The sequence below is a fragment of the Kogia breviceps genome, chromosome 12 (assembly GCF_026419965.1).
Source record: "Kogia breviceps isolate mKogBre1 chromosome 12, mKogBre1 haplotype 1, whole genome shotgun sequence".
In the NCBI taxonomy this organism is placed as follows: domain Eukaryota; kingdom Metazoa; phylum Chordata; class Mammalia; order Artiodactyla; family Physeteridae; genus Kogia; species Kogia breviceps.
The window spans coordinates 7795865-7823084 of NC_081321.1; the positions used below are offsets into that span (position 1 = coordinate 7795865).

Consider the following 27220-nt stretch of genomic DNA (forward strand, 5'->3'; position numbering starts at 1 on the left):
CATCTACTGGTCTGAGTTGTCATTTATCTTACGCTACTCTTCAGTCTCTATACCAGTATTTTAGAAATTGTCTTGAGTGAGCAGTTATCAGTTCCTCTAGGTGCTGTCTAGTTTCTGGGTTGGTACTGGTAGCAAAGTAGCAAAAGAAATTCTAGTTGGGGATACACAATTGAGTTTTATACAGTTTTATATATGTGTATATGTGTATGTTTGCTTAAATAAGTGTGTAATTTCTAACACTTGCACCTGAAATCGTCCTAATACATAGGAAATCCACTGCCTGAGACTGTGATCCTTTAAGTTAAAGCATGTTATAAATTCGGAGACTTTGTGCCCAAACTGGCTTATGTAAGGAGATCACCTTCCCCTAATATTAATGTTACGGATCCTGGCTAGTAGTCCAGATCACAGAGCAGACTAACCCGAGTTTTAATGCAAGTTCCTCGGGCAAGTTCCAGAATTTTACTTAGCTTCCTTTCATTTTAAAGTGAAAACAGTATCGGTAAGGCTGTTCGTATATGCTGCACAAAATAACTGCATGGCATATATGTAAATAAATAACCCGTTCCCGACCTACCAAGAGTTAAAACGCTAAACGCTGAATACCATTTTAAGCAGCAGACAGGAAGGGGCGGAGCGCCAACCGCAGCCCCCGCCTCACCGCCGTTAGGGAAGCAGCCGCGGCTACGTGAGGCGCGAGTGTGAGCCCAGCTGCCGCTTAGCCCCCGGCCCCTCCCGGTCACCGCCGTCAGTCGAGGGGTCCGCGGGGTCTACGGTCACCCTGCGCTCCAGGCACCGCACCTGGCGAGCGGCGACACCGCGTCCATGGCCACCGCGGCGGCTCCGTCATCCTTGGCTCTCAAGGCCTCGAGCCTGGCCGCGGCCCCCGGCTCGTACGGGGTCTTCTGCAAGGGGCTCTCTCGCACCCTCCTCGCCTTCTTCGAGCTGGCCTGGCAGCTGCGCATGAACTTCCCGTACTTCTACATCGCGGGCTCCGTGGTCCTCAACATCCGCTTGCAGGTACACTTTTAGAGCCCTGAGGAAGCCACCGGCATCCCGGGCCTGCATTATGGCCGACTCCCAGGAGGCCCCGCGACGCCGCAGAGCTGAGGGTGAGGAGTCCCGCTGTCTCGCGAGAGTGCCTGGGCTCCTTCCGCGGTTGTGCTCTCCGCTCTCAGCCGAGCTCCTGTACTGTCACCGAGACCTTGCCGAGATTAGGAAGAGGAAATACGCGATTCCGGGAGAAGAGAAAGAACTTCAGTTAAGACCCACGACAATATTTAAGAAGCTGTGCATCCTTAAAACAAAAGCGGGACGAACAGGTTGTACTACAAAAAGGGAAAGCTACTAAAATTTTCAGGACAAAAATGTACAACAAGCTCATGGTCCATATTAATTTAATAAGTAAATTTCGGGAGTATGAGACTGGAATATAAGCAGGACGCTGAATGAGTGAGAAGCTGGAGGTCTTAAGGATATGCTGTGGAGGGCATATATTTCTTCATCCCACAAGAAAAAACAATGACGATCAGAAGCTTTCAGTGAACAAAAACTGTACAGGAAACACATCCTTCAAATACCAAACAATGTAAAATGCTGCAGGATTTTGAACAGCGGGAGTGTAAGAAAGTGGACTGTATTTCGGTGTCCCTATGAGTAACATGCAGTTCAAAATCTTGGAGCCAAAGAGAAGGAAATCCAGTCCTAGCACAAAGCTTGGCGACTTATTGAATAACATTTAAATAATCATAATAATGTAAATGCTGTTTATGGTTTTCATCTTTTTAAGAGAATACTTACAGTTACAAAGTTGAATGCACATGTTATCAGCCTTGATGGCGTAAAAGTGAGGGTACCTGGAATGGTAATGGTGTCTTAAAGTGGTAAGCTGAGAGGAAAATTCTGTTGTCGATGGGGGAAGAGGGCATTTTATTATTTAAAGAGTAGCCATAAAGTTGCTAAAATGTAACTATATGAAAGAGAGAAGAGGAGGGGAGAACAGCATGAGGTCAACAAGAAATGCCTAGAGGTTAGAGTTAGGGTGGAATGTCTCAGATTACCTGATGTATTTGAATATAGAGTCAAGAGATTTTTAGATTTCAGAGAGTCTGGAGACGAATTAGTGGTCTGCAAAATGTTTTCTAATTAAGGAAGCAAAGCTGAGGCAATTATGAACCCTGGGAAAAATAAAAAAAATTTTCAAGGACTACACTGCATAACTCAACTGTGAAGAATATTACTACTCATCATATAAAGCCAGTTATAATTATATAAACACTGAATACAGGTAACATTATTAGGTAACATTGGAAGGATTGGAGAAGAGAGATGTGTATGTAATGGGAGAGAATCAATCAAGATCTGATATAGAAAAGTTGATTTTAAAAAAGCAGTATAACTTGTCACTTAGAAAGAGTACAATAAGAAATAGCTGAGAGTTAAAACTGGTAGTCTCTGGAGAAAGAAAATCAGGGATAGACAGAGAAAGGTGGAGGACTGCTGGTTTTCACTACCAGTCTAACAGTAACAGTGATTTTTCTTAGCCATATGTGTGTGTTTGTGTGTGAAGATACATATATATATATATCAGGCAGACCTCTGTTACAACACAAACTGATTTTGTGGTCCAGGTGAGCCCATTAATCTGCCTAAACCCCAGTTTTCTCAATTCTATTAAATGAGAGTAAAAATACCCAGCTTGAAAGATCAGTCAAGAATTAAAAATAAGCCCGACTTAGTGCTTGATACATACCGTACACAGTAAAGAGTATTTGTTATAACAGAATATTTCATTAACTTGTGCATAAAACTTAAAACTCTCACATGGAGTGCCTGCTTTTCCATTGGAGGGTTTTAGTACTGAAGGAGGTTTGTAGATTACCGACAATGGGGGTGTAGGCAAGACCCTCCAGGAAGAGACATTTGAGCTGAAAGGGGCAATTATTTGGCAAAGTAAAGATTTAAACTATTTGTAGTGTTCTGTATTCCGCTAATTGTATCCAACAAGCAAGTGTACTCTAGGAGTATAAAATAAGCGCCCCCTGTAGCATAATGTCTTGCTTTGAGTAACTTCTTCCTACCCTTCATTCCTTGTCTCCAGCCAAACTAGAGTACATCTTCATCTTTCTACGTACACTTTCTTCTGCCCTCTGTACCTTTTTTTCTTTTTTTGACTTATGGTTACTCTACCTGTGTTTTAAGGCTGAACTTTTTCCATTAAGTTTTTCCCAGATAGCTCCTGACCAGATTAGAGATCATTTCTTTTAATCCATCTAAAGGGCTGTGTTAATATCAATCTATGCCATTTTCATAGGGTTCCTTATTTGTGCTTAATTGTGCATTAATTATCAGATGTAGTTTTTTTAAAGAATATTCAAGAAGACAGGTTTCCTGGACTATGATCTCTTCTCTTGGTAATTACATATTGCTGTGAAAGTGCAGGGACTAAAACATTTTAGTCTGAAATATCAGAAATGTAATTTGATCAATGAAATAATTCAGTATTGCCAATGGGCTGACAAATGGTGGGCACCACTATTTCCTAGAGGCACGAATATCCCACTTTGTAACACAAAAGAATGAGGCTGCCATTAGCCCTGGAATGGTGACATACAGGGATGCTCCATTTGGGTCCCTAATGAACATGTGCCTTCCTCAACCTTTTTTTCTTCATATTAGTGTTTTGCTACACTGAAGAAATTAAGGCACTTTAGCAGATTTATTATTATATCCTCCAACTAGATTAGAAGCCCTGTGAGGGAAGGTACTGTATCCTGTCGAATTTTACAGCCTGTAATATCAGCAAATATATAGTAGGAACTGAATGAAAGCTCCATGATTTACCATTTATTCTTAACAATTGCTCTTAAAACCAGATGTGTATTTTTCTTCCTACATGATACAACTCAGTAAAGTTTCCCACGGGAGAAAACAAGATTTTTGCCCTACTTATTATTAACCATTTACTATTCTAATTTACAAGGAATTTTATTCCTTCTGGCATCCTTGCAGGTCACATCCATGAAGCCAAAGATTTTCTCAATCCTCAGCCTAGAGCATTGCCTAATGTGAGTAAATATCGTTGAATGAATGCCAAATTAGTTGTTTTTTTCTACACTTAGCAGTCAATAAATAAAGATGTGTTTGTCCCTGATACTAAAGTCATCTACTTTATTTCTCCCATAAATCAAGCTTTTTCAGGCCTTGAAGAATATTGATTGGCCCAGAGATCTCAAACTTGAAGAAGCAAAGAGGTGGCGTAATTCTGATCAATAAAGAAAAACACTTGTTTATGCAGTGCAACTGACAAGAATGCTGGGGGAATGGAGACTCTTTAATACTTTAAAGGGAAATAGTGATCATAGTAAACACATAACCTAAGGGTTAGGGAGCAAGATATTTTTATTTAAGAATTTTAAAATTGAGGGTAAAAATACTTATGATTAGTTGGCTAAAAGAATGTATCATTGGTACTTCCCTGGTGGCCCAGTGGTTAAGGCTTTGCCTTCCAATGCAGGGGGTGTGGGTTCCACCCCTGGTCAGGGAGCTAAGATCCCACATGCCTTGCGGCCAAAAAACCAAAACAAAACAGAAGCAATATTGTAACAAATTCAATAAAGACTTTAAAAATGGTCCACATAAAAAAAAATCTTGAAAAAAAACCTATCACTTATAAGCATGTTTTTAAAATTTTATTGAGATTTTAATACCAGGAACTATGAAAAGTTATTTACTTACATGATCATAATCCTCACGTGTACCCTATGAGGAAGATATTTTCATCATCATTTTTTCAGGTAAGGAAACTAGGATTTAGTGAGGTTAAGTTACTTTCCCAAGGTCATAGTAACTGGCCAAACCACAAGTGCATCTCAAGTTTGTTACTAAAGATACATTTGATGAGGGATTCAATTTTTTTTACATGTATAGGTAATTCTGAATAATCCTGTCACTTTTCTTAAATTCTCAAACAGAAGTATTACCTGAGTAATACTTGATATCTTTTTTTAATATAATTATTGAGGGCCTTTTGTATTAGAATATAAATATTTAACATTATTTGATATTAAATTCGAGTATTTTATACCCTGATGCCTAAAGCCATTTGGCCTTTTTGTGGGAAGAGGGGTGAAGGCGATGGAGGACACAGAGGAAAAGACATTCATTTCCCCTAGGATAGAAAGAAAACACTTCCCTTCCCATGACAGAGTGGAGATCAGGTAAAATGAATTTTGAAGCTAAGTCATCCCTGTCCTAAGGAGGCTGAACTAAATTCCCAGTTACAAAATTCTGCAGTCCTATTTTAATGGAGACTTTTCTTGGAAAATCTATAGCATTTGATAGAGTCAAGAAGAAAACAGAACTTACACATGGAGACATAAAGTGGTGGTGGAATAGAAAGGTTATGAATATAGGTACAAAAGAAGGAGAGGAAAATCCCAATGCCTGGAAGGTAGTCTGAGGAGTAGACTTGGAAGATTCCAAACACAGTGGACCAAGGAAAGAATCCCTTCAATAGCTATCAGAATTTCCAACACTTGGGCTGGATTGAGTCACATCAGTCTATTTCTTGAATTACCCCAAGTGTGGGAACTTCCTTGCAATTTCAGCTCTTGAACACATGATAGCCTATTGCCCAGCAGGATTACCACCAGGTCAGGTCATTAATCTTTGGCAGCTGAAACCAACTCCTCCCCACCCCCACTCCTCACTAATACAAATCTCAGCAATGCTCTTGGAAGAACTGAAAGGCCAAAGGACATTCCTGGTGCCTACAACAAATGAAGAAACACTGGAATTCTTAGTAAAGTACATCTTAGTTGCAGTACATCTGAAGGCACCCTGCCAGTTTCTGTCCTAATTAGGGATCTGCAGTGAACATTGGAAATTCTTGCTCATCCTTATGGCTTTCAAGCACCAAGTGGATTTATTCACAGTAAGGTGATGGAGTGCCATCAGTGAAAAATAAAGCAGAATGGAGATCTTTCATATACTGTGTGAGGGAGAGTGGGTCATCACAACAAAAAAGCAAAAACCACTAAGGAAACACTGTACTTAGAACATCTTGGCTCTAAAATCATTGGCACAGTAATAGAGATTGTGTCCAACAGATAAAGAAACAAAAAGATGTTTAATTTTAAAAAAGAGCTGTTTTTCAAAAGACTATTTTAGCTTTTTAATTGATAAAAAGCATCTCAAACGGCAGTCAGAGATGAGTACAATTAATAGAAGCCTTAAAATTTAGAGGTCAGGTTAGATCCATATGGAAGGGAAAAGAAGTTATTTTAGAACTAACTCATTTAAACCTGGGTCTAAGAAACAGAGGTACTAACATACAAGTCAAGCTAGTGCCTTAGTCTTCTGAAGCCGTATCTACGTTGGTGTCCCTCCAAATTGCTAAAGTTGAAAATAACCCATCTGTCACCCAAGCTTTTATTCCTTCAAATAATCCCCCTCCAAAAAAATTGTCTTTTTAAAAATTGATCAAACCAACCATCTGATCGATTTTTAAATGGTTTATTCTGGGCAATCCAGCACAGGGCATAGATCTCTATAGACAGCCCTAACCAATGTCAAGGTGGGTGGACTGTGGAAGAATGGGTTTTGCAGGTGCCCCCCTGGTTTCTGTACTTCAGTTATGAAAGCCCCTGCCTTGGAGGACATGAGGTTTAATCAAGAGCAGCAGACACAACACCTGAACCACCAGAGATTCAACATTATCACGTTCTGTATTCATCCATGTGTATTTCTACTGGGACCTTTTCTTTCAGTAAAGTTCAAGACAACATGGCTTGAACACTAAAATATCTTCTCAGTTTAAGTTCTAGGCCTAGGACAGAGCTCAGATATAGCCTCTTCTGACATTAGAAACAGGTTATTTGCACCACTCCTGATCTCAGGTGTGGGCAAACTGAAAAAAAAAAAAACTCATTACTTCGACTATAAAAAGTTTATTTTGGAGGGAAGTGATCAGCAAGAAAGCATGGACAATCATTTTATTTTCCCAATAATTTGGTTCTAGAATAGGATCCAGTTCTCTCCAGATTGCATGAGACTAGCTATGGATGTGATACTAGTAGCTTTTCTTGGATCAAGGCTGGGGTCTCTAACACAGGCTTCTTCTTATGGAAAGGAGAGGCACAGAACTTAATCTCTAAATGCCATTTTAATAGGGAGAAGACAATAAATACACTGGTAGACAATGCCCAGCCCATAACCCAGACTTCATCTTTTTATAGTTATTTTCTGTGCTTCTATTATGTGGAATAGGCCCCTACTTCTTTTTTTTTTCAATGTTTTTAAATTTAATTTTTTATTTTTGGCTGCGTTGGATATTCGCTGCTGCGCGCGGGCTGTCTCTACTTGCGGCGAGCAGGGGCTACTCTTTGTTGCGGTGCGCTGGCTTCTCATCGCAGTGGCTTCTCTTGTTGCGGAGCACGGGCTCTAGGAGCGTGGACTTCAGTAGTTGTGGCTCGCAGGCGTTAGAGCGCAGGCTCAGTAGTTGTGGCACAGGGGCTTAGTTGCTCCGCGGCATGTGGGATCCTCCGGGAGCAGGGCTCGAACCCGTGACCCCTACATTGGCAGGCAGATACTTAACCACTGCACCACGAGGGAAGTTCCCAGGCCTCTACTTCTTATAGCTTCACCTCTCCAAGATGAGTACATAAGTAGGGAGAACTTAATCCTAATGAGACATTTACTGCTAAATTCCACTCATAAGCACCCAGGGCTATGCATAGTTGACGAAATCTTTTTTTTATCTTATAGGTTATTAAAGAAAAGTTTAGTAACACTGAAATGTAAATCAAAAAACTAAAACTATGGGGCTTCCCTGGTGGCGCAGTGGTTGAGAATCCGCCTGCCGATGCAGGAGACACGGCTTCGTGCCCTGGTCCGGGAAGATCCCACATGCCGCGGAGCAACTAAGCCCGTGAGCCATGGCCGCCAGGCCTGCGCGTCCGGAGCCTGTGCTCCGCAACGGGAGAGGCCACAACAGTGAGAGGCCCGCATACCGCAAAAAAACACAAAAAACAAAAAACTAAAACTATGCTTACTTCTAATAAGTACAAAGTAATTTTTAACTTTTATACTGAAAGGGATTCTAAATCAAATTATCCTCAGTACTGAATCTAACTATAACCAGTATAATTCGAATTTCACCTTTCCTAAAACAAGATAATCCCAGTGATAACCATTAGGAAATTTATTTTTTCTTTCAGTTTTATTGAGATATAATTGACACACAGCACTGTATAAGTTTAAGGTGTACACATAACAATTTGATTTACATACATTGCAAAATGATTACCACAGTAAGTTTAGTTAACATCCATCATCTAGTATGAATACCAGAAAAAAGATGTCTTTTTCCTTGTGATGAGAACTTTTACAATCCACTCTCTTAGCAACTTTCAAATATACCATAGAGCAATGTTAATTATAGTCATCATACTGTACATTACCTCCCCAGTACTTATTTATCTTATAACTGGTAGTTTGTATCTTTTGACCACCTTCGTCTAATTCCCCTACCCCCCCCCCCCAGGAAACTTCTTATGTAGTGTCCAACATAATGAATGCATCTTAGAAATCTAAATCTTTATGGAGATCTGCATATACAAGAATCATCATCATCGTGGATACATCAGAGTACCCCGTAGCCCTGTTCCCTGGAGTAAGGGTACCCTTTACAAAGCTCTTCTGGTCCTTACATTCTTCCTAGTGTCAGACTTGACCTACTTACTGCTCCATCAAAATTAATTTATAACCCACATCTTTTCAACATTTATTTTCTATGTTGTTTTTGGGTTTTGTTTGTTTGCTTCTACCACTGAATAATTATGGCAACTGTAAATCCTAACAAAAATTTCTTCATTTTTTTATGGTTTTAAAAAATGTTTACAATGATAATCTCTAAAATTACTAGCAAAATTATGAATTATTGTATTCAAAATTGTAATATCATTAGCAAGCACAATTTTGCCACCTGCTGGCCTTAAGATGTATATACATTTTCAGCTGCTTTTATTTAAATTACTATAAATGTCAACTCAGCACTCTATATGCACACAAACATGTCCAAAAATTCTAGAAATATGTGATATTCTCTTGCAAACTTTGTTTTTATCTCTGGTGAGTTGGTTGTTTTTATCCTCTCTGACCAGGGACATTACTGTTCATATAATCCTTAGATGCACACACACCCCCCCCATACAAATTCCGTGTCAAAGTAGACATATAAGTATTATTATACACTTAGGGATAATTATTCAGTACCTTTTTATAAATTCAGTTGCTATTTTTCTTATTCTAGAAAGGTAGCGGCTAGTCTAGCTTGGATCCCTAATGATAGATAGTCTGCTCCTTTGTTTTAAAAGTTACGTCTGCCGTTTTAAGATTCCATGCTTACAAAATTTTTATTCCTTGATTTATTTTTAACTTAATATTGTACAAATATTTCACCTACTCTACCTTGGAAAGGATTTTCATGTCTAAATAATCATGGGGTTTTTTCCTGACATACGACTGTAGTAAATGTTTTCCAGCATATATAAAATGAATACATATTGCATTATGTATTTTATATTCATAGTGTCTCTAATATTTTCTTGTTACTAGAAAGTGTTACGATGACAATGATGTTCGCTTTTAAAAAATCTACTCACCTATGTGAGTAGATTGTTAGTTTGTAGGCCATTCTAGGGAAAATTTGTGAGGCGCAATAGTATCTAAAAGAATCCAGTGAGAAAAACAGAAGTTAAAATGGATCTTCAATGTCTCTTCATTAATTCAGTTCTCTTGGAATATAGAAAATTCTGGAAAAGTCAATGAAGCTAAAGGTTTCACTCTTTTCAGGTGGTAGTTAAGATACCACAGTAGTCCTAAGGCATTTTGTCTCAGCTTGCTGTTTGCCAAAATTAAGATAAATGAGTGGCCTGAAGGAAAAACAGTCAAAGTTAACATGACAACGAAATTGGCTTGATGTTTCTGCAGTTTAAAGGAAAACCCAACCTGTTAATAGGATAGAAGAAACGTGAACCATGAAGAGGAGGAGGAAAGACATCACCATTTTCATGGCTCTTTTATGGGCCTCTACGCTGAAGTCCTTTGAGCTGGGGCTGAGCTGCAAATTCCTGGTGTGTCTCATCAAGGAGAGGAATAAACAGAGCAATGAGGTCAGGGACAGAAGAAAGGGGATTATTAAGCAGATGAAGGTGAAAACAATCAACATGTCAAGATACAGAGTTTTATTTACATCTGAGGGCCATGTTGAGTTTCTTTCATATATTTTGTAGACATTAGTCCAGACACCATTAAACGCATCTACTAATTCAAAGTTCGAAAACAGTGAGAACAAAGACCCCAACAGAAGCACAAGTACCACTCTATGAATTTGCCACCGCAGCCAGGTGAAGCAGGGGTAGGAGGAACTGGCTACTTTAAAGAGGCAGAAAACACTTAGACAAGGTAGCAAACCAGGTAGCTAGGTGATTGGACAAGGTCCAAAATTTTTTTGCTAGTTTATCAATGGCATATAGATGTGGCCATAACACCAGTACAAACAAGTCAAATAGCATTTTCCAAAGTTGGCTGACTCTGGAGATTGCCAGGCCAGTGAGGATGCAGTCAGCTGATGAGAACTTTGGTCTCTTCGCCCAGTCAATGCAGTTAACTAGTGCAATGAACCCATTCCCCGGCATTCCAGTCATGAACTCTCCTATTACCTCTACCAGAAAAGTATTTTCAACTCCAGATGGCATTGCTGAAGAAAGAATCCAGAAAGCTAATACTATTTTTCACTGGTTTTTTTGGCGGTCAAAGTGTTGATACTTTTTTCAAAGTTTGATACTTTTCACTTTTGTACTAAAAAAATGCTCAGTGAAACTCAGATACCATCTCACTTATCTTCAGAAAGAACTTTCTCTTTTATTCCAGCCATAGGTCGGAAATTTGTGCAAGGAGATCTAGTCTCACAGCTCTAAATGAAAAAGTTAACATTACTTTCAATCAGCTACTGATTCCCAAACTGAACAGTAAATGTGCCCACTCATCACTGGCACTGGCAGCAATTTTTCGCTTGTGAGGAAAAGTCAAACATGCAAATATGAGACAGATTTCTTTATACTGATTTGTACTTTCTTTTGCAACAGAAACTCAATACCATTTGGATTCAAGTTTCTTAATTTTAATAGCGTTCTCTAAAAATAACCTCTACAATACAAGCATTATTCATCAATTTCATTTAATAAAATTTGTAACATTTCAGATACTGTTATAGATGAAACAAGTGTAATAAAGAGAAGCAATATCAAGGAGCTCACAGAGTAGTGGGAAAAGCAACATTAAATAAACTATTACTATTGAATATGACAAAAGTTTGACCAAAATGCAATTACAACATTTTGGTGCTATGAGGAGGGTGCTACGAAATCTATTGTCTACAATTCATTCTAGTTTCCTGCGGATAGTGACAACTGGCATAGGTCTTAAAGCTTTTTAGGATTTTTTGAAGAAATAGATTAAAATGGAAATGATTTTACGGAATGATGTAAAAGTATATGGAAAGGTACCAAAATCATACCTCTATCTGAGCTACTACTCTGAATTTTTTAGCTTTGTTTCCAGTGAGTTCCTGCCTATTTGATTCTGAATTAGCTACTGTCGGCTGAGACAAAAAAAAATAGTAAGAAAAAAAATGAGGTAGAATAAAAGAAAAAAAAAGGCAGGGGGTGAATGGGTAGGAGGGAGGTTCTCCTTTTCATTAATGCTGCTTTTGATAACATTCTTCATCTCATAAAAAATTAATTTACAGTAAAATATATTTTCGCTTGTTTTTTTTTTGCTTTAACAAACAGGTAACTCTAATACAATGGTTTCCAACCTTGACTGGAAAGTGGAGTTACCTAGGGAGCTATACATATACATAAATGCCTGTGAGCCGCCCTTCGGGATTCTGACTTAATTGGTCTGCAGTACACTGTCGGTGCTCAATGAGAGCTCCTTGATGTGTGCTGCACAGTGCCTCCTAAACCCAGGCAAAAAATCTTTCTACCCACAAGATGCAAATCTAGGAAGGTTCTCCAGGAACAAGACAGGTTTTTGCCCACTGTCCTCTGACAATGCATTTCCCATTCAGCCGATTTTGATTCTGGTTGACAAATAATGTTTCATGTCGGTCTCCGCCTCTCTATAGAGATGCTATTGGCTAGGAATGCCTGAGGCACTTACCTGGGCCCAAACTACCTGTAGGAGCCCCCAGAGACACTTCCCCACCAGAGCCAGTGCTGTGGCTGAACCTGCTGCTATGGTTCTTATTATGAATACAAGACCCACCTCAGCAATAACCATCAGGAAAAAACAAGGTTTATTACTCCCAGGTCCTGGAGGGTCAACGGCACACCAAGGGCCATACAGTGAAGTCAGGAGGAGAGAGAGAAGAAAGCCCCTCGGGCTCTGCCTTTACTGGGGTTGAGGGTAGGGTGCCTAGGGTTTCACAGGTTCACTATTTAAAGGCGAATTTAAAACATGAGAAGGGGAATTAGGGCTTGGAAAGGGAGAGCAGTCACTTGAGTGAACAGTCTGTTATCTAGGTTACCTGGCATCTTCTAAAGGGGAAACCATGGGTGGGGGCAACCTGGCTTCTTATCTAGGTGTTTTACTAGTAGCTGTAGACAGCTGGCAACATGTCTAGTCAAGATGGAGGCCCTTGGGAAATCCCTGGTGGTCCAGCGGTTTCACTGCCTCAGGCGCAGGTTCAATCCCCTGTCAGGGAGCTAAGATCCCACAAGCCTCACAGCATGGCCCCCCAAAAAAACAAAAAGATGGAGGTCCTTGAAATGGATGCCTCCGCAATCAAAAGCTTATTGTCAGGCACTTACACTACACAACCTTAGCTACCTTGACAATCACATATGCTCCATGAGGAAAGGGACTATTTTTTGTCTCCACTGATCTATTTACAATTCCTAGAACAAGGAGGGCCTGCAGGCCCTCAGTTACTATTTGTCAAATGCAGGAATGCTAACTTAGTTGGTAATATTATTGGGAATACCTAAAAAAGAGAAAATGAGTAAGACTTGACTGTGAAACTAGTATTAGAGCAAGAAAAGATGGTAATCCCTTAAAACTAGAGACAATTTTATAACATGTATGAACTCATGAGAGGTTTCTGTACTAACAATGAAATAACTAACACTGCTCTCTAGTCTCCTCCTGGTTCAAATCAGAAGTCATACTGAATCACAAAAACGTACACATCAGGCAACAAAGATGTGGAAGTCTTTGTATTTTTCTTCATAAAAAAGAACTACTTCTAGGAACCCTCTTGCACTGTTGGTGGGAATGTAAATTGATATAGCCACTATGGAAAACAGTATGGAGGTTCCTTAAAAAACTAAAAACGGAACTACCATAGGACCCAGCAATCCCACTACTGGGCATATACCCTAAGAAAACCATAATTCAAAAAGAGTCAAGTACCACAATGTTCTTTGCAGCACTATTTACAATAGCCAGGACATGCAAGCAACCTAAATGTCCATCGACAGATGAATGGATAAAGAAGATGTGGCACATATCTACAATGGAATATTACTCAGCCATAAAAAGAAATAAAATTGAGTTATTTGTAGTGAGGTGGATAGATCTAGAGTCTGTCATACAGAGTGAAGTAAGTCAGAAAGAGAAAAACAAATACTGTATGCTAACATATATGTATGGAATCTAAAAGAAAAAAATGGTTCTGATGAACCTAGGGGCAGGACAGGAATAAAGACACAGATGTAGAGAATGGACTTGAGGACACAGGGAGGGGGAAGGGTAAACTGGGACAAAGGAAGTAGCATTGACATATACACACTAGCAAATGTAAAATAGATAGCTAATGGGAAGCAGCTACATCGCATGGGGAGATCAGCTCACTGCTTTGTGACCACCTAGAGGGGTGGGATAGGGAGGGTGGGAGGGAGATGCAAGAGGGAGGGCATATGGGGATATATGTATACATATAGCTGATTCACTTTGTTGCACAGCAGAAGCTAACACAACATTGTAAAGCAATCATACTCCAATGAAGATGTTAAAAAAATTAAAAATTAAAAAAAATTTTTTTTAAAAGAACTACTTCTAGCCCAGGGAGTTGAAAATGGGTAGAAAAGTCTAGATTTTGTGGCAAGGGAGTAAGAAGGCTCTAGAGATCACTGATATTTTCAGAAATGCTCTGAACTGCTATAGAAGGCTACCTGAGAAGCAGACTTCATTGGTAAGTGTGGTTTAGCAGTGACAAAAACCAGTCAGCAACAAGTCAGCCAGGAGATGCTCAGTCATTAAACACTTCAGTTCATGGTTACACTTTACACTAAAGAAGAAACTCAATCTAAAGGATATAATAAGTATAAAATCACAAGTGCCACATGCTATAAGTTAAATTCAAAATCCAAGTTAATAAACACTGTTTTAAAAAATCCATATAACTATAGAACTATGTCAGCTCCTAGAGAACTGCCTTTACGTCCTTTATTCTTAAAATGGTTGACTTATACATGATTAAGAAAGTGTTACTGTATGTTTAAATAAAAAGTATATTGTTGCAAAATTTTTAGGCAGATAATGATTAAATTTATGTATATACTATAATAACAATCCAAAACAATTAGTCTAAACTTATCATAATGACTATAACTGAAATCAGAAAATTTGTGAACACTGATTTTATAATTATCAGTAGAGAGAATGGCATTTCCTCCAAGAAACACTGAAAAAATACATTCAGAAGTCCACTTTGGCCTAATTCAAACAAAATCCTGACTTCTGGAGTGATACTGAATAATACTAATATAGTAACAAACTACTGCATATGTGAATGTAAACAAAGGTGATTCAACTGAAGCTCTTAATGAGCTTGTATTATTAATGCTATCTTTTTTTGGCTTGAATTCTTCCTGTTTCCTCTCTGTGTTTGTTACATCACCATTGAACTTTTTATTTGCCTCTTTCTATTGTCTTTCCCTTCCCTGAGCCATTTTTAGATCTCCCAATAGTCTCAGAGAAGCCAGCAACAAATGCTCACCTAGCTGTGATGCTCTTTGATCCTATTAATAGCAAGATTTTCCATTTACTTACAAGCAAAGAAATAGCCTCCTGGTTCTTTTTGAATCACAACTTGAAACTATCATATATTAAACTTAACAACTCCTTTGCCAGTCACTAAATTAAAGTACTGGCCTTTGTGTTTTTTTAGGTGAAAGTCTCTTCAATGTTTCTTTGGCAGTACCCTAGGGCAAGAAGCAGTCAGCCGGCACCAGGGCCACAGCATGAAGGGACAAAGATTTAATCTTTCACACCTGGAGGATATTTGCTCGGTTTAATCATTGCTATCCATGAACATTTATTGTTTCATGGTAGCTTTTTGCTTCACTTAGAATTCCTTTCATTTTTGTAACTGAGGGCTACAGGGGTTTTTTTCCACCCCCTAAAATCCTTAGAGGGCAAACATGTCCCCTGGCGCTTCCTCAGGACAAAACTAAGACAATCTAACTAACATCAATCCCCACACTGGTAAGCATTAGCCTCTCATGCTCAAAATAAGAATGGTTGTGCTTTTCTTTTTTGGTCTTCTGAGGTTGCATTTATACTGGTGTACAAGGAGACAGAAAGGTTTGCCTATTTATGTTCCTCAAATCAATCACACTTTTCAGATTAATTTGTTTTTGTGAGGACTGGTCTTAAGGTCCTGAATAGGACATAGATTACTCTAGACAACATACCCAGTGTCTTAAATGACAGAATTGAGAATGACTGTGTGATGATGCAAGCACCCCTTAAAGGATGTCCCGGGCTCAGAGGGTATGGAGTCTAATCAAGAACTTGCTAGGAGAAGCCACCTATTGAGAGCGGGCAGATACACGACATGAGCCATTAGGAAATCTGCAGGCCTCCTTCTCAGACATCAGTAAAGCTATGGGTCTCCATCTGATCTATATATTCAGTAGGGTTCAAGAAAACATGCCTTCATGTGTTTGACTTACGTTTCATCAGATGACTTCAGCACTAGACCTAGGGAATCAATGATAAGACTATTTCATCTGTAAAAACAGGTTATTTGTTCCTCTCCTATAAATTGCCTGAGTGAGCACGTTGAAATAAAAATGATCACACCCAGATTCTTAAAACGAACATTTATTTGGTGGGGTGAGAACAGGGTGGTTAGCAAGAACTCAGTGATAATCTCCCTCCTTCCCCAACACTTCTGTCCCAGGGTAGGTTATAAGCGTGTCAGTCTTTCTTCTCCGGATTGCATGGGACTGGAAGCACAGCGTTGGGAGTGGCTCCTCTCGGACGGTGGCGTGTCTGCCGCCGAGTCTCCCACAGAGGCTCCTGTTATGGGGGACGTGGAGGTGCAGAGACCGATCTTACCTGCCATGCAGCTCACAGTACATCGACGGCAATTACCCTGGCCTATGGCCTGGTCTTCTTCTTCTAGTCCTTTGGTGTACTTCTTCGACAGAATAGGGCTCTCTTCCTTATATATGGGTCCACGACCCTAAGGTTGCTGCACAAGTATGCACTCACTAATAGCTAGATATTCACAATGAAGGTCCGCTTATTAGAAGCAAAGGTTGCTCGTAAGTGGGCTCAATTACTTTATCTGGCTTACCAAAGAAAAGTTTAGTAACATTAAAAAACTAAAGTTTTTGGTTATCATCTTATAAGGAGTACAAGGTTAGCTTGAAGTCATTTATATGGAAGAATATCTAAAACACAACAAATTCAATATCTGAATCTACATGTATTCAGCTTGATCTGCATATTACTTCTTACTAAACCAAGATAACTACAATGGTAATCTTTGGAAAAATACTAAGTTAGTATCCAAAATAATATATGTACATTTTATTCTGTAAAATGCAAATTACTTAGTATAACACTCTATTTCTTATCATTAAAACCATCACCAACATCGTTATTGTTATTGACATACAAAAGCATCACATAGCCTAGATGTGCTAGCAGTTTAGTTTCCTACATATGGTGTGCGAGGGTGGAGAGTAATGTTAATAATTCTAACATCATTCCTAGCTCCAGAGAACAGCCCTAAAGCGGTGCCCTTACCTATGGCTTTATAAAGGTTAACTTACAGGCCACATATTTATCACCATTTAATTGCAGCTTTTTGTTTCTTTAACACAATCTAAAGACTACATCAAAGGTAGACCGTAAAAAAGAATTCATTCTTTTTTTTTTTTCCGGTACGCGGGCCTCTCACTGTCGCGGCCTCTCCCGTTGCGGAGCACAGGCTACGGACGCGCAGGCTCAGCGGCCACGGCTCACGGGCCCAGCCGCTCCGCAGCACGTGGGATCCTCCCGGACCGGGGCACGAACCTGTGTCCCCTGCATCGGCAGGCGGACTTTCAACCACTGTGCCACCAGGGAATCCCTTTGTCCATTTTTAATATGGTTTTCTTCATATTTATTTGAGTTCTTTTCATATGTGAAGAATATGAAAGCTTTATCTCATGATTTAAATTACTTTTAGGTATTTTATGCTTTAACTTTTAACTTTAAAAAAAGTTTTACTTAAAAAAAAGGTTATGCATTGTTTTAATTGTTTTTTTTTTGTAGTCGTATGCCAAATAGAAGTATTTCACTTTGACATTCAAAATCATCAATTAGGTTTTATAATACATAGAAGTCTGCCCAATCCAAAGATTATTCTTAAAAATGAATTGTGTTTTCTTCTAGTGCTTCTAAAATTTATTTTTATTTTAGTTGTTTATTTCCACTGGAATTTTTAAAATTGTGTGGTAAATAAGCTATCTTAATAAATAGCCAATGTTCAAATGACATTTATGAATAATCATTTTCCAGTTGATTTGAAATTCTGCCTTTATTATATACTATATTCTGTCTATACGTAAATTTTTCTCAGTATCTCATTTTCTTCAATTGACCAATTGATCTTTTACTGAAACCTTACACTATTTTACTTACTGTAACTTTATAATACATTGATTTCTGACAGCCAAGTCCCACTCACTTTACCTTTTCAAAATTATATTGGCTTTTCTCTCTCATTTACCTTTTTAGATAAGCATTAGATTTGTAACCTTCTAAAAATCTCTTAAAATTCTGTTGCAACTTCCTTATATTTCTGTATTCTTTTTTTTTTGTGGTACGCGGGCCTCTCACTGTTGTGGTCTCTCCCGTTGCGGAGCACAGGCTCCGGACGCGCAGGCGCAGCGGCCATGGCTCACGGGCCCAGCCGCTCCGCGGCATGTGGGATCTTCCCGGACCCGGGCACGAACCCGTGTCCCCTGCATCGGCAGGCGGATTCTCAACCACTGCGCCACCAGGGAAGCCCTATATTTCTGTATTAAAATAATTAATTTACCTATCCAAAAAATGTTATGCTCCCAATTTATTCAAACTTGTTATGTCCTTCTGGAAATTTTATATTTCTCTTAACACAGCTATTGCATATTTCTTACTTTCATTAATAGATTTTTATAGTTTTAATAAAATGGTTGCTCTTATTAATAAGTATTTATTTCATTATATCTTCCAATTGTTTTATATAAGGAAGTAACTAATGATTTTTAGGTATTTATCTGTATCTGGCCATATTATTTTTCTTTTTCATAAAAAAGTTTTTCTTCAGATTCCAATGCATGTTAAAGGTAAACAATCATAACATTTGCAAGTACAGCTGACCCTTGAACAACACGTGTTTGAACTGCACAGGTCCACTTACACACAGATTTTTTTCAACAGCAAATACTACAGTACTACACCATTCACAGTTGGTTGAATCCCTGGATGCCAAACTGAGGATATGGAGGAACCACGAATATAGAGGGCCGACTATAAGTTACACACAGACTTTCAACTGCGTCGTTAGGAGGGTCAGCGCCCCCTAAACCTCCCATTGTTCAAGGGTCAACTGTAATGATATTCGTTTTCTTCTTCTATGTTTAAACCTCAGTTTTTAACATCTTATTTATTTTCAGTATTTCTTTTAAAAATTCTGAATAATAGATATATTTAAAATATTCTCGGCTAATTTCTGAATTTTTAAAAAAATTTTATTTTATTATTTTATTTTATGTTTTGGCTGCGTTGGGTCTTCATTGCTGTGCATAGGCTTTTCTCTGGTTGCGACAAGTGGGGGCTACTCTTCTTCGTTGCAGTGCACAGGCTTCTCATTGTGGTGGCTTCTCTTGTTGTGGAACACAGGCTCTAGGGCACGGGCTTCAGTAGTTGTGGTGCACGGGCTTAATTGCTCCATGGCATGTGGGATCTTCCCGGACCAGGGCTCGAACCCGTGTCCCTTGCATTGGCAGACAGATTCTTAACCACTGTGCCACCAGGGAAGCCCTGATTTCTGAATTTAATGATAATATCTAAAGGACTTCAATTTTAAGCATGATTCTTTAAGTAGTGCTTTTATATATAATGTACACTCAGCATCCTGTGTGTCTAATGTAACAATCTTTATCACACAAAAGAAAAGGAACTCTTATGGTTACCAAAGTGGGGGGAGGAATAAATTAGAAGTTTGGGATTAAAATATACACACTACTATGTATAAAATAGATAACCAACAAGGACCTACTGTTTAGCACAAGAAACTATACTCAATATCTTGTAATAACCGATAATGGTAAATAATTTGAAAAAGAATAGATACATATATACATATAATTGAATCACTTTTCTGTACACCTGAAACTAACAACATTGTAAATCAACTATACTTCAGTAAAAAAATTTTAAGAAAGAAAATGCTCTTGGGCTTCCCTGGTGGCGCAGTGGTTGAGAATCCACCTGCCGATGCAGGCGACACGGGTTCGAGCCCTGGTCCAGGAAGATCCCACATGCCGTGGAGAAGCTGAGCCCGTGAGCCACAACTACTGAGCCTGCGCGCTAGAGCCCGCGAGCCACAAGTACTGAAGCCCGCACGCCTAGAGCCCGTGCTCCACAACAAGAGAAGCCACCGCAATGAGAAGCCTGCGCACCGCAACGAAGAGGAGCCCCCACTCGCCGCAACTAGAGAAAGCCTATGCGCACCAACGAAGACCCAACGCAGCCAAAAATAAATAAATAAATTTATTTTTAAAAAAGATCGAATTACAATATTCTCTGACAATGCGTCTTCCAAATTTTAAAAAGACATGAAAAAATTCACTTTGTCTTTTTTTTTTTGGTAGCACTTTCTGATGTCTTTTCGTTTCATCTGGGGGATACTGTTTCTGATATTGATTCTGTCATGGTACATTGATAACCTCTACTCACTCCCATTTCTTACAAAGTTGGGAAATGTTCCTGGGTTAAACAACACTTTTACAATGGGCATAACAAAATCAGTATTGAAAAAAAGAAACCGGACAGTAGGATTGTTGACATCAAGTGAAAAAAAATCATCTTTGGATTTCATCAAGGGCTTCCACCTACCTTGAAATCGTATGGAATGATAAGAATCTATCCAAGCAGATCTCTAAGATGGAAAAGAGCCCATTCATGAACATCTCTGGAAAGGACTGGCAAACCTTATATAGTGGAAAGAGGGGATCTGAGGAACATTCCTTCAGGGCCAGATTCATCCTGACTCCAGGTCTACTCACTATACGTCTCTTAATGAATGCTGAGTGTGATTTTATTTTCTTACCTACTAGCTCACACTATTAACTCATACTGAACTAACAGTTAACTGAAACAAATAGGTTTTGTTAAACTGCTTCTTGATTATTCATGTTTAAATCTAATAAAGAACTTCACACACGGTTGATTGTAGCTTTGAACTGAGACTATTTCCGATCCTGATTTTGGTAACTACCCAATGTAATGGAACCTTCAGCTTTCCGTCAGCAAATTGATAACTATATTCTCTGTTTCTTCTCAAAATACACATGCATTTCATTTAATTTTGGCAAGTCTTTTTTTTGCTTTTTCTATTATCTTTTTAATTTTTTGTCTAACTTAAAAAAAAAAAATACGGCGCCCCCCTCACGCGGGGGTGAGAGGTTCTGCGCACAGGCTGCAGCACAGCGGACTTTGGAGGCGCGGAGGCTGGCGGCTCCGGTACGCCAAGGTCCTCCCCGATCGCTAAAAGAGGTTTTCTCCCCGAGGGCGCGTCGTCCCCCACCATCGTCTCCCCCTCGGGCCCACGGAGGCACTTCCAGAGAGACTAGCTCGCGGCTGGGCTGGGGATCTGCGGTATGGGTCACAGCTGGGCTGACGTGCGCCTTCGCGGTCAAGGCAGGGAAAAGCCTGCGCTGCCTCAGCCTCCTCCGTCTGCCTTGGCAGAGCGGGGCGTGGGCGTGGGCGTGGGCGTGGGCAGGATCTGAAAAGTCTGACCGAGCCCGCCTCGCGTCGCCAAGGCCCGCCACGATGGCTCACATGCCCGCGTGCAACCCAGGCTAACACACGGCGCGCGCCCGGCTACGTCAGTTCCGCCCCGCACGCGGCGAGGACGACCACGACGAGGCACCTGCCCCACGAGACGGGGTCAGGCGCGCCTCCCTTACCCTCTCGACGTCCCGAGAGAGCTGCTCGACGGACGCACCACCGCGGTGAGGACCCGAGGGCCTCGCCGGCAACGGGAAACGACGCCACCGCTCGGGCCACTGAGGGGCGACCCGGAGCGCTGCAGGGGCACCGCTGAGGGCGGGGCGAGACGCGCCCACGCGCTGAGGTGGGCATGCAGCATGGCGGCGGCGGCGGCGGCGCGACACCCCCGCCCTTCCCCCACCGGGTTGGGGAGGCTTCTCGCGAGACACGCACCGAGGCGTCAAGGCTAGAGACTGCCCGCGGCTTGAGACGCCGGGGCGGGAGGCCAAAGGCGGGCCCGGGCTCCGCACCCTTGCCTTCCACGCACCACCATTGGGCGGGCAGGAGAGGCCTGGGGTCCGCGGGCAGAATGAGGAGAGCGTCCTGGAGACGTCAGCCCAGCTGTGACCCATACCGCTGGAGAGCGCGACATCACCACATCCAGCACTTTCTGCAAGTCTTGGTAAGACCTTTTGTCAATTGTGTATGTTCTCCGGAGCTCTGACTAGAAGGCTCTTATGTAGTATTCCTACTCAAAATGGCATAAAGCCCAGAGTACCCTCTGAAAGCCAACTTGTAAGAAAATGACGTGGAATATCTACTTTCCTTTTTAACCCCCGCCCCAAACACCTCAAATACTTTGGACTGTGACAGAAAAACAGGCTCCAAAAGGGGCAGAATGTAACTTTGTTGCAGCCAATCTTCTACCTTCAGATGGAAAATCTCTTAATTTGAGATTTTCTCTTAATGTGATAGATTGATTTCCTATCCCGATAGATTTCAGGGTATGCCCTCTCTATTCTTAGAAAAGTTTCACCTGGTATGACTTGTCCAAATTCCTTGCTTTATAGACTACAGCATGCTGCTTCCTTTATGAAATATACTCGTATTTGATAAAGAATGGTGGGGCATCTAGGGAGGGAGAAATTTGAGCAGAAATTAAAAAGGGGAAATGGAGTATAGTGAGCTCCAGGTAATAGGGACCTAGAACCACATTTATGTCCCTAGCAAGAAGATCAGTTATTGTGGAATTTTATTTTTATTTTGTTTGTTTTAAATTTTTATTTTATATTGGAGTATAGTTGATTTACAATGTTGTGTTAGTTTCAGGTGTACAGCAAAGTGATTCAGATATACATATACATGTGTCTATTCCTTTTCAGATTATTTTCCCATATAGGTCATTACAGAGTATTGAGTAGAGTTCCCTGTGCTATACAGTATGTCCTTGTTGATTATCGATGTTATATACAGTATACATAGTAGTGTGTGTCTGTTAATCCCAAGCTCCTAATTTATCCCTCCCCCCCACCTTTCCCTTTTGGTAACCATAAGTTTGTTTCCTAAGTCTGTGAGTCTATTTCTGTTTTGTAAATAAGTTCATTATATCATTTTTTAGATTCCACATATAAGTGATATTTTGTGATATTTGTCTTTCTCTGTCTGACTTACTTCACTTAGTATGATAATCTCTAGGTCCATCCATGTAGCTGCAAATGGCATTATTTCATTCTTTTTATGGCTGAGTAATATTCCATTGTATATATATACCACATCTTCTTTATCCATTCATCTGTCGATGGGCATTTAGGTTGCTTCCATGTCTTGGCTATTGTAAATAGTGCTGTAATGAACATTGGGGTGCATGTATCTTTTCGAATTATGGTTTTCTTTGCTATATACCCAGGAATGGATTGGTGGATCATATGGTAGCTCTACTTTCAGTTTTTTAAGGAACCACCGTACTGTCCTCCATAGTGGCTGTACCAGTTTCATTCCCACCAGTAGTGTAGTAGGGTTCCCTTTTCTCCACACCCTCTCCAGCATTTATTATCTGTAGACTTTTTGATAATGGTCATTCTGACTAGTGGGAGCTGATAACCTCATTGCAGTTTTGGTTTGCATTTCTCTAATAATTAGCAATGTTGAGGTCAAGCTCTTAAAAAGTGTCTGGGCCTCCCGTGAGTGGGGGAGACTCTTGCTGGCCTCTCCAGCATTTATCTTTTGTATTTTAAGGATTTCTTTAGCCTGTGCAGCTTCTTCACCTTTGCAATATTTTCCTTGTTTGCTAAAATTACTGAATCTCAAAAAGGTGTGAAAATAATAAAAACATTGCACTAGTGCTATAGAATCCAGGGAAGGAGAAAAACAGTGGAGCTCTTTCACCTGGCAGCTTGTTTGTGAATAAAGGTGTCAGAAGGAGGGAGGAAGCAACAGCAGGTAAAGGAGAGAGAGAGCTGTTCCTGTCCGCAAGCAAAGAACAAAGGGAAAATGTTTTCTAGAAAAGTGGTCCAGGAGGAAGCCTGCTGGAATCATCAATGAGAAGGGGTCTTGGATGTTCCTATGCTGGGTTCATGGCCCTCAAATTTCAGATTCACAAACACCCAGAATGAGACATGGCACTTAGATTTTGGATGCTGATTATTTCATTGGTAAATTGAAGATAGAATGCCTTTTTCCAGTGTCATGGCTTTCTGAAGAACTGGTATCTTCTTACTGATTTTCTGAAAAACTAAAAAAGTTTGCAGGGGGTTTCTAATCCTTGCCACTAATTGAAGGGACGTAGGTGAGAGCTCACATTTCTCCCTCTCTTCTTCCTCATTCTCCCCTTTCCTTCCTAATTTTTTTGTTTATGGTTTATATGCACTTAACAGATAATGGGCTCTAAATTGTTTCTTACAAGAAGAATGAAAAAGATTCTACTGAGGTTATCTCTTGATTGCTGTTGGTAATGTTCAAATAGGTATTTACAAAGACGGTTACTGTACATTTCCTATAATAGCAAAAAAATGAAACCAGCCTACATGTCCATTGATAGCAGTTGGTTAAAGTAATCATGGCACAGCCAGACAATGGATAATATACAGTGGTAAAACAAAACAGAAACAAAAACAAAAACCAGGATCAAATAGATCCACATAGTTCTATGAACTAATATGGAAGTTTTCTAAGAAATACATTATTTGAAATGAGCATCATATAGATCTGAATATAAAATATGATACCATTTGTGGATAAAAAAAGATTATATATATTTATATGGACACAAATATTTCCAAGAGGATGTTCAAGAGTAAACTGTGGTGGCTTTGGGGGAAGGAAGTGGGGAGGCAGGATATGATATGCCTTTAAAAGTTAGGCTCAAACTTTTTGTTTAGTGTTTTTCTAACTTGAGCATATATAAGCAATATTTTTTAAACTACGAAACATTTAGCAGCATAAAATTACAGTATCATTTAGCAGGGACACAGGCCCTGAGAGGCCTGGTCAGGTGGAAAGTCATTGAGCCTAAGGAGGAAGAGAGGAGAGGACCAAGAGAGAACAGTGATCTACTTCCTCATTACCAGCCCACTTTAAGACAGGTAATCATAGCGAAAAAGGTAATTTATGGGCTGTCTTTCTCATAATCAGAACCACCTTAGATAGCTTGTTAAAAAATAAAGGATCTTGCTGCTCTATTCCAGAATATCTGAATAGAAATCATTAGTAGTGGGGTCCAGGACTATGAAATTTCAATATGTTTCCAGTTGATTCAGTGACACAGTAAAGTTTGAGACCTGCAGGGGTTAGAGCCCTTGATGGAGAGTGAGCTTGAATCATACCTGTCTTTGAATTCCAGATTAATGGGGTGGTGGGCCTTGGGGAGGTCTTTCTGGTCCACGTCCTGGGGATGGTGTTCCCTGATTATTCCCAGGAGGAGGTGGGGGAGAATGGCGATGACGATGACCTCTTGGTGGGGGTGGTCTCTGCTGAGGTTGACCATCTTGTGTGTGGGGTCCCTGCTGAGGTTGACCATCTTGTGTGGGGGGTCCCTGCTGAGGTTGACCATCTTGTGTGGGGGGTCCCTGCTGAGGTTGACCATCTTGTGTGGGGGGGTCCCTGCTGAGGTTCGCCATCTTGTGGGGGTGGTCTCTGCTGAGGTCCATCACCTTGGTTTTCACCATTAGGAGGGGGTCTAGGTGGTGGTCCTCCAGGTCCTCCAGGAGATGATCTTGGAAACTCCTCAACTGAGTTTGAGCTTGAGTTGTTTACATCTGTAAGGAATGGCACAAGGATAGAGCATGGTGGGGATAGAAGACTCCCCTGTCACTTTGATCTCTGGTCACCTTTCAGACAGTCCCTTTCTCCCAGAACCTGCTTCTCAACTACCAACTTCCCTCCTGTCCTTAGCTTCATTTCGCATCACTCCTATTCACCCACATACTAGTCATATCGAGTCTTGGTTCTTTGCTCCTGAGACAAACGTGTTTGTCTTCATCCATATTTACAGCTGCTCCCCATCACTCACATTACCTTCTGAGCTCTGCCTCGTGTCAGCATTGTGGTGAGTTGTATAATTATTTCATTGTATATTACAATGTAATAGTAGTAGAAATAAAGTGCACAATAAATGTAATGCGCTTGAATCATCCAGAAACCGTGCCGTCCCCAGTCTGTGGAAAAACTGTCTTCCACAAAACCGGTCCCTGGTGCCAAGAATGTTGGGGACCCCTGCTGTATGGAACTGTGTTAGTAGACATACAATTCTATGCATTTGTCAAAAACCATAGAACTGTACACCATAACGTGAACTTTATTGTATGTAAATAAAAGCACAATCAACCAGGGCATGGGGGGAATCTAAGATGAAATGCAAGTTGAGACAGATGACCATAACTGAGTACAAATGAACCATATAACCATGCTGACAGAACAGAAACAAAGGTCCCGACCTAGGTAACCTTGGCAAAGAGGATTTTGACCAGATAATGTGAAGGCAAAAGACAAAAAGAGCTACACACAAACATTGTTCTGTGATTGTAAATCTGTTTTGACAGGTGAGTCAGGATCTCTGAAACTAATTTATTGGTGTCGTAGAGTTGAACAAATATGTAAACATATTGTAGTTGAGAAGTAGTTTTCTCATTGTAGGTAAAAGAAAAAGAAGGAAATGGAGAAGGCTAGAATAAACTTTGAGTTGCTGGACTGGAATTGAATTATCAGTATGTACTCATGTTCTCACGTGTGTTTGTGTGCATATGCATACACAAACAGATACAGAAATAAATGCACATGTGTGTGTATGAGTTAGCATATGTACATGTATTTCCTAGCTCTGTTCAGTGAGAGGGGCTAGAATCAGTGACAGGTTAGTAGCCATGAACACACCACCTAGCTGCTAGATCCTGGTTTCTACATGCCATTCTTCAGTAAAGGGAACCAGGGGTCCTTGGAGAAATGGTTGATTCCAGGGCTAGAACATCTTGGGTGTCAGAAAGTAAGGAACTGCTTAAAAGAAAAAGAGATGGGACATGTCAGAAGGTATCTCAAAGAGCACTCAATGGCCAGTAAGAACTTGAGCTATGCAATAAATAATGATAGTACTGGATTATAACCCAAAGAATAAAATACGTACTCTTAGGTCCATCCTGAGATTAATGAATGAATGGATGAATGAGTGAATGGAAAAAAGGTCACTTTTCCTTGCAGAAAAATTCCACTTAATATATTAGAACACCACACTAATATTTAACCACAGGCAAGATCCATCAGTGTATAAATAGGATATCTGCATAGTCTTAAAGTATCTCCCACAAATATTTAATATTTATAACGGGAGCAACAGTAAGTTTACAGTAGAGAGTCCTGGTAGGTATCACCTTAGCCAAGAAGTGAAGGTTAACATGACCAATAATAC

General features: G+C 40.2%; 2 protein-coding genes and 1 long non-coding RNA gene across 3 annotated transcripts in view; 2 read left to right on the forward strand and 1 right to left on the reverse strand.

Annotated features, from left to right (window-relative positions):
- Positions 1-639: 639 nt before the first annotated feature.
- SMIM10L1 (small integral membrane protein 10 like 1) lies at positions 640-2219 on the forward strand. Its single transcript, XM_059082694.2, has one exon. The coding sequence runs from the start codon at positions 826-828 to the stop codon at positions 1030-1032; it is 207 nt and encodes a 68-aa protein (XP_058938677.1). The 5' UTR covers positions 640-825; the 3' UTR covers positions 1033-2219.
- A 7570-nt stretch (positions 2220-9789) lies between these two features.
- LOC131767394 (taste receptor type 2 member 42-like) lies at positions 9790-10760 on the reverse strand. Its single transcript, XM_059082670.2, is given in 3 exon segments — positions 9790-9996; positions 9998-10465; positions 10467-10760. Coding segments are annotated over 3 exon segments (969 nt in total).
- Positions 10761-21447: 10687 nt separating this feature from the next.
- Positions 21448-27220, forward strand: part of LOC136792252 (uncharacterized) — a 39916-nt gene continuing 34143 nt past the window's right edge. Inside the window, exon 1 of the long non-coding RNA XR_010835763.1 lies at positions 21448-22006. This is a non-coding gene — a long non-coding RNA (uncharacterized lncRNA). The remainder of the gene's footprint in view (positions 22007-27220) is intronic.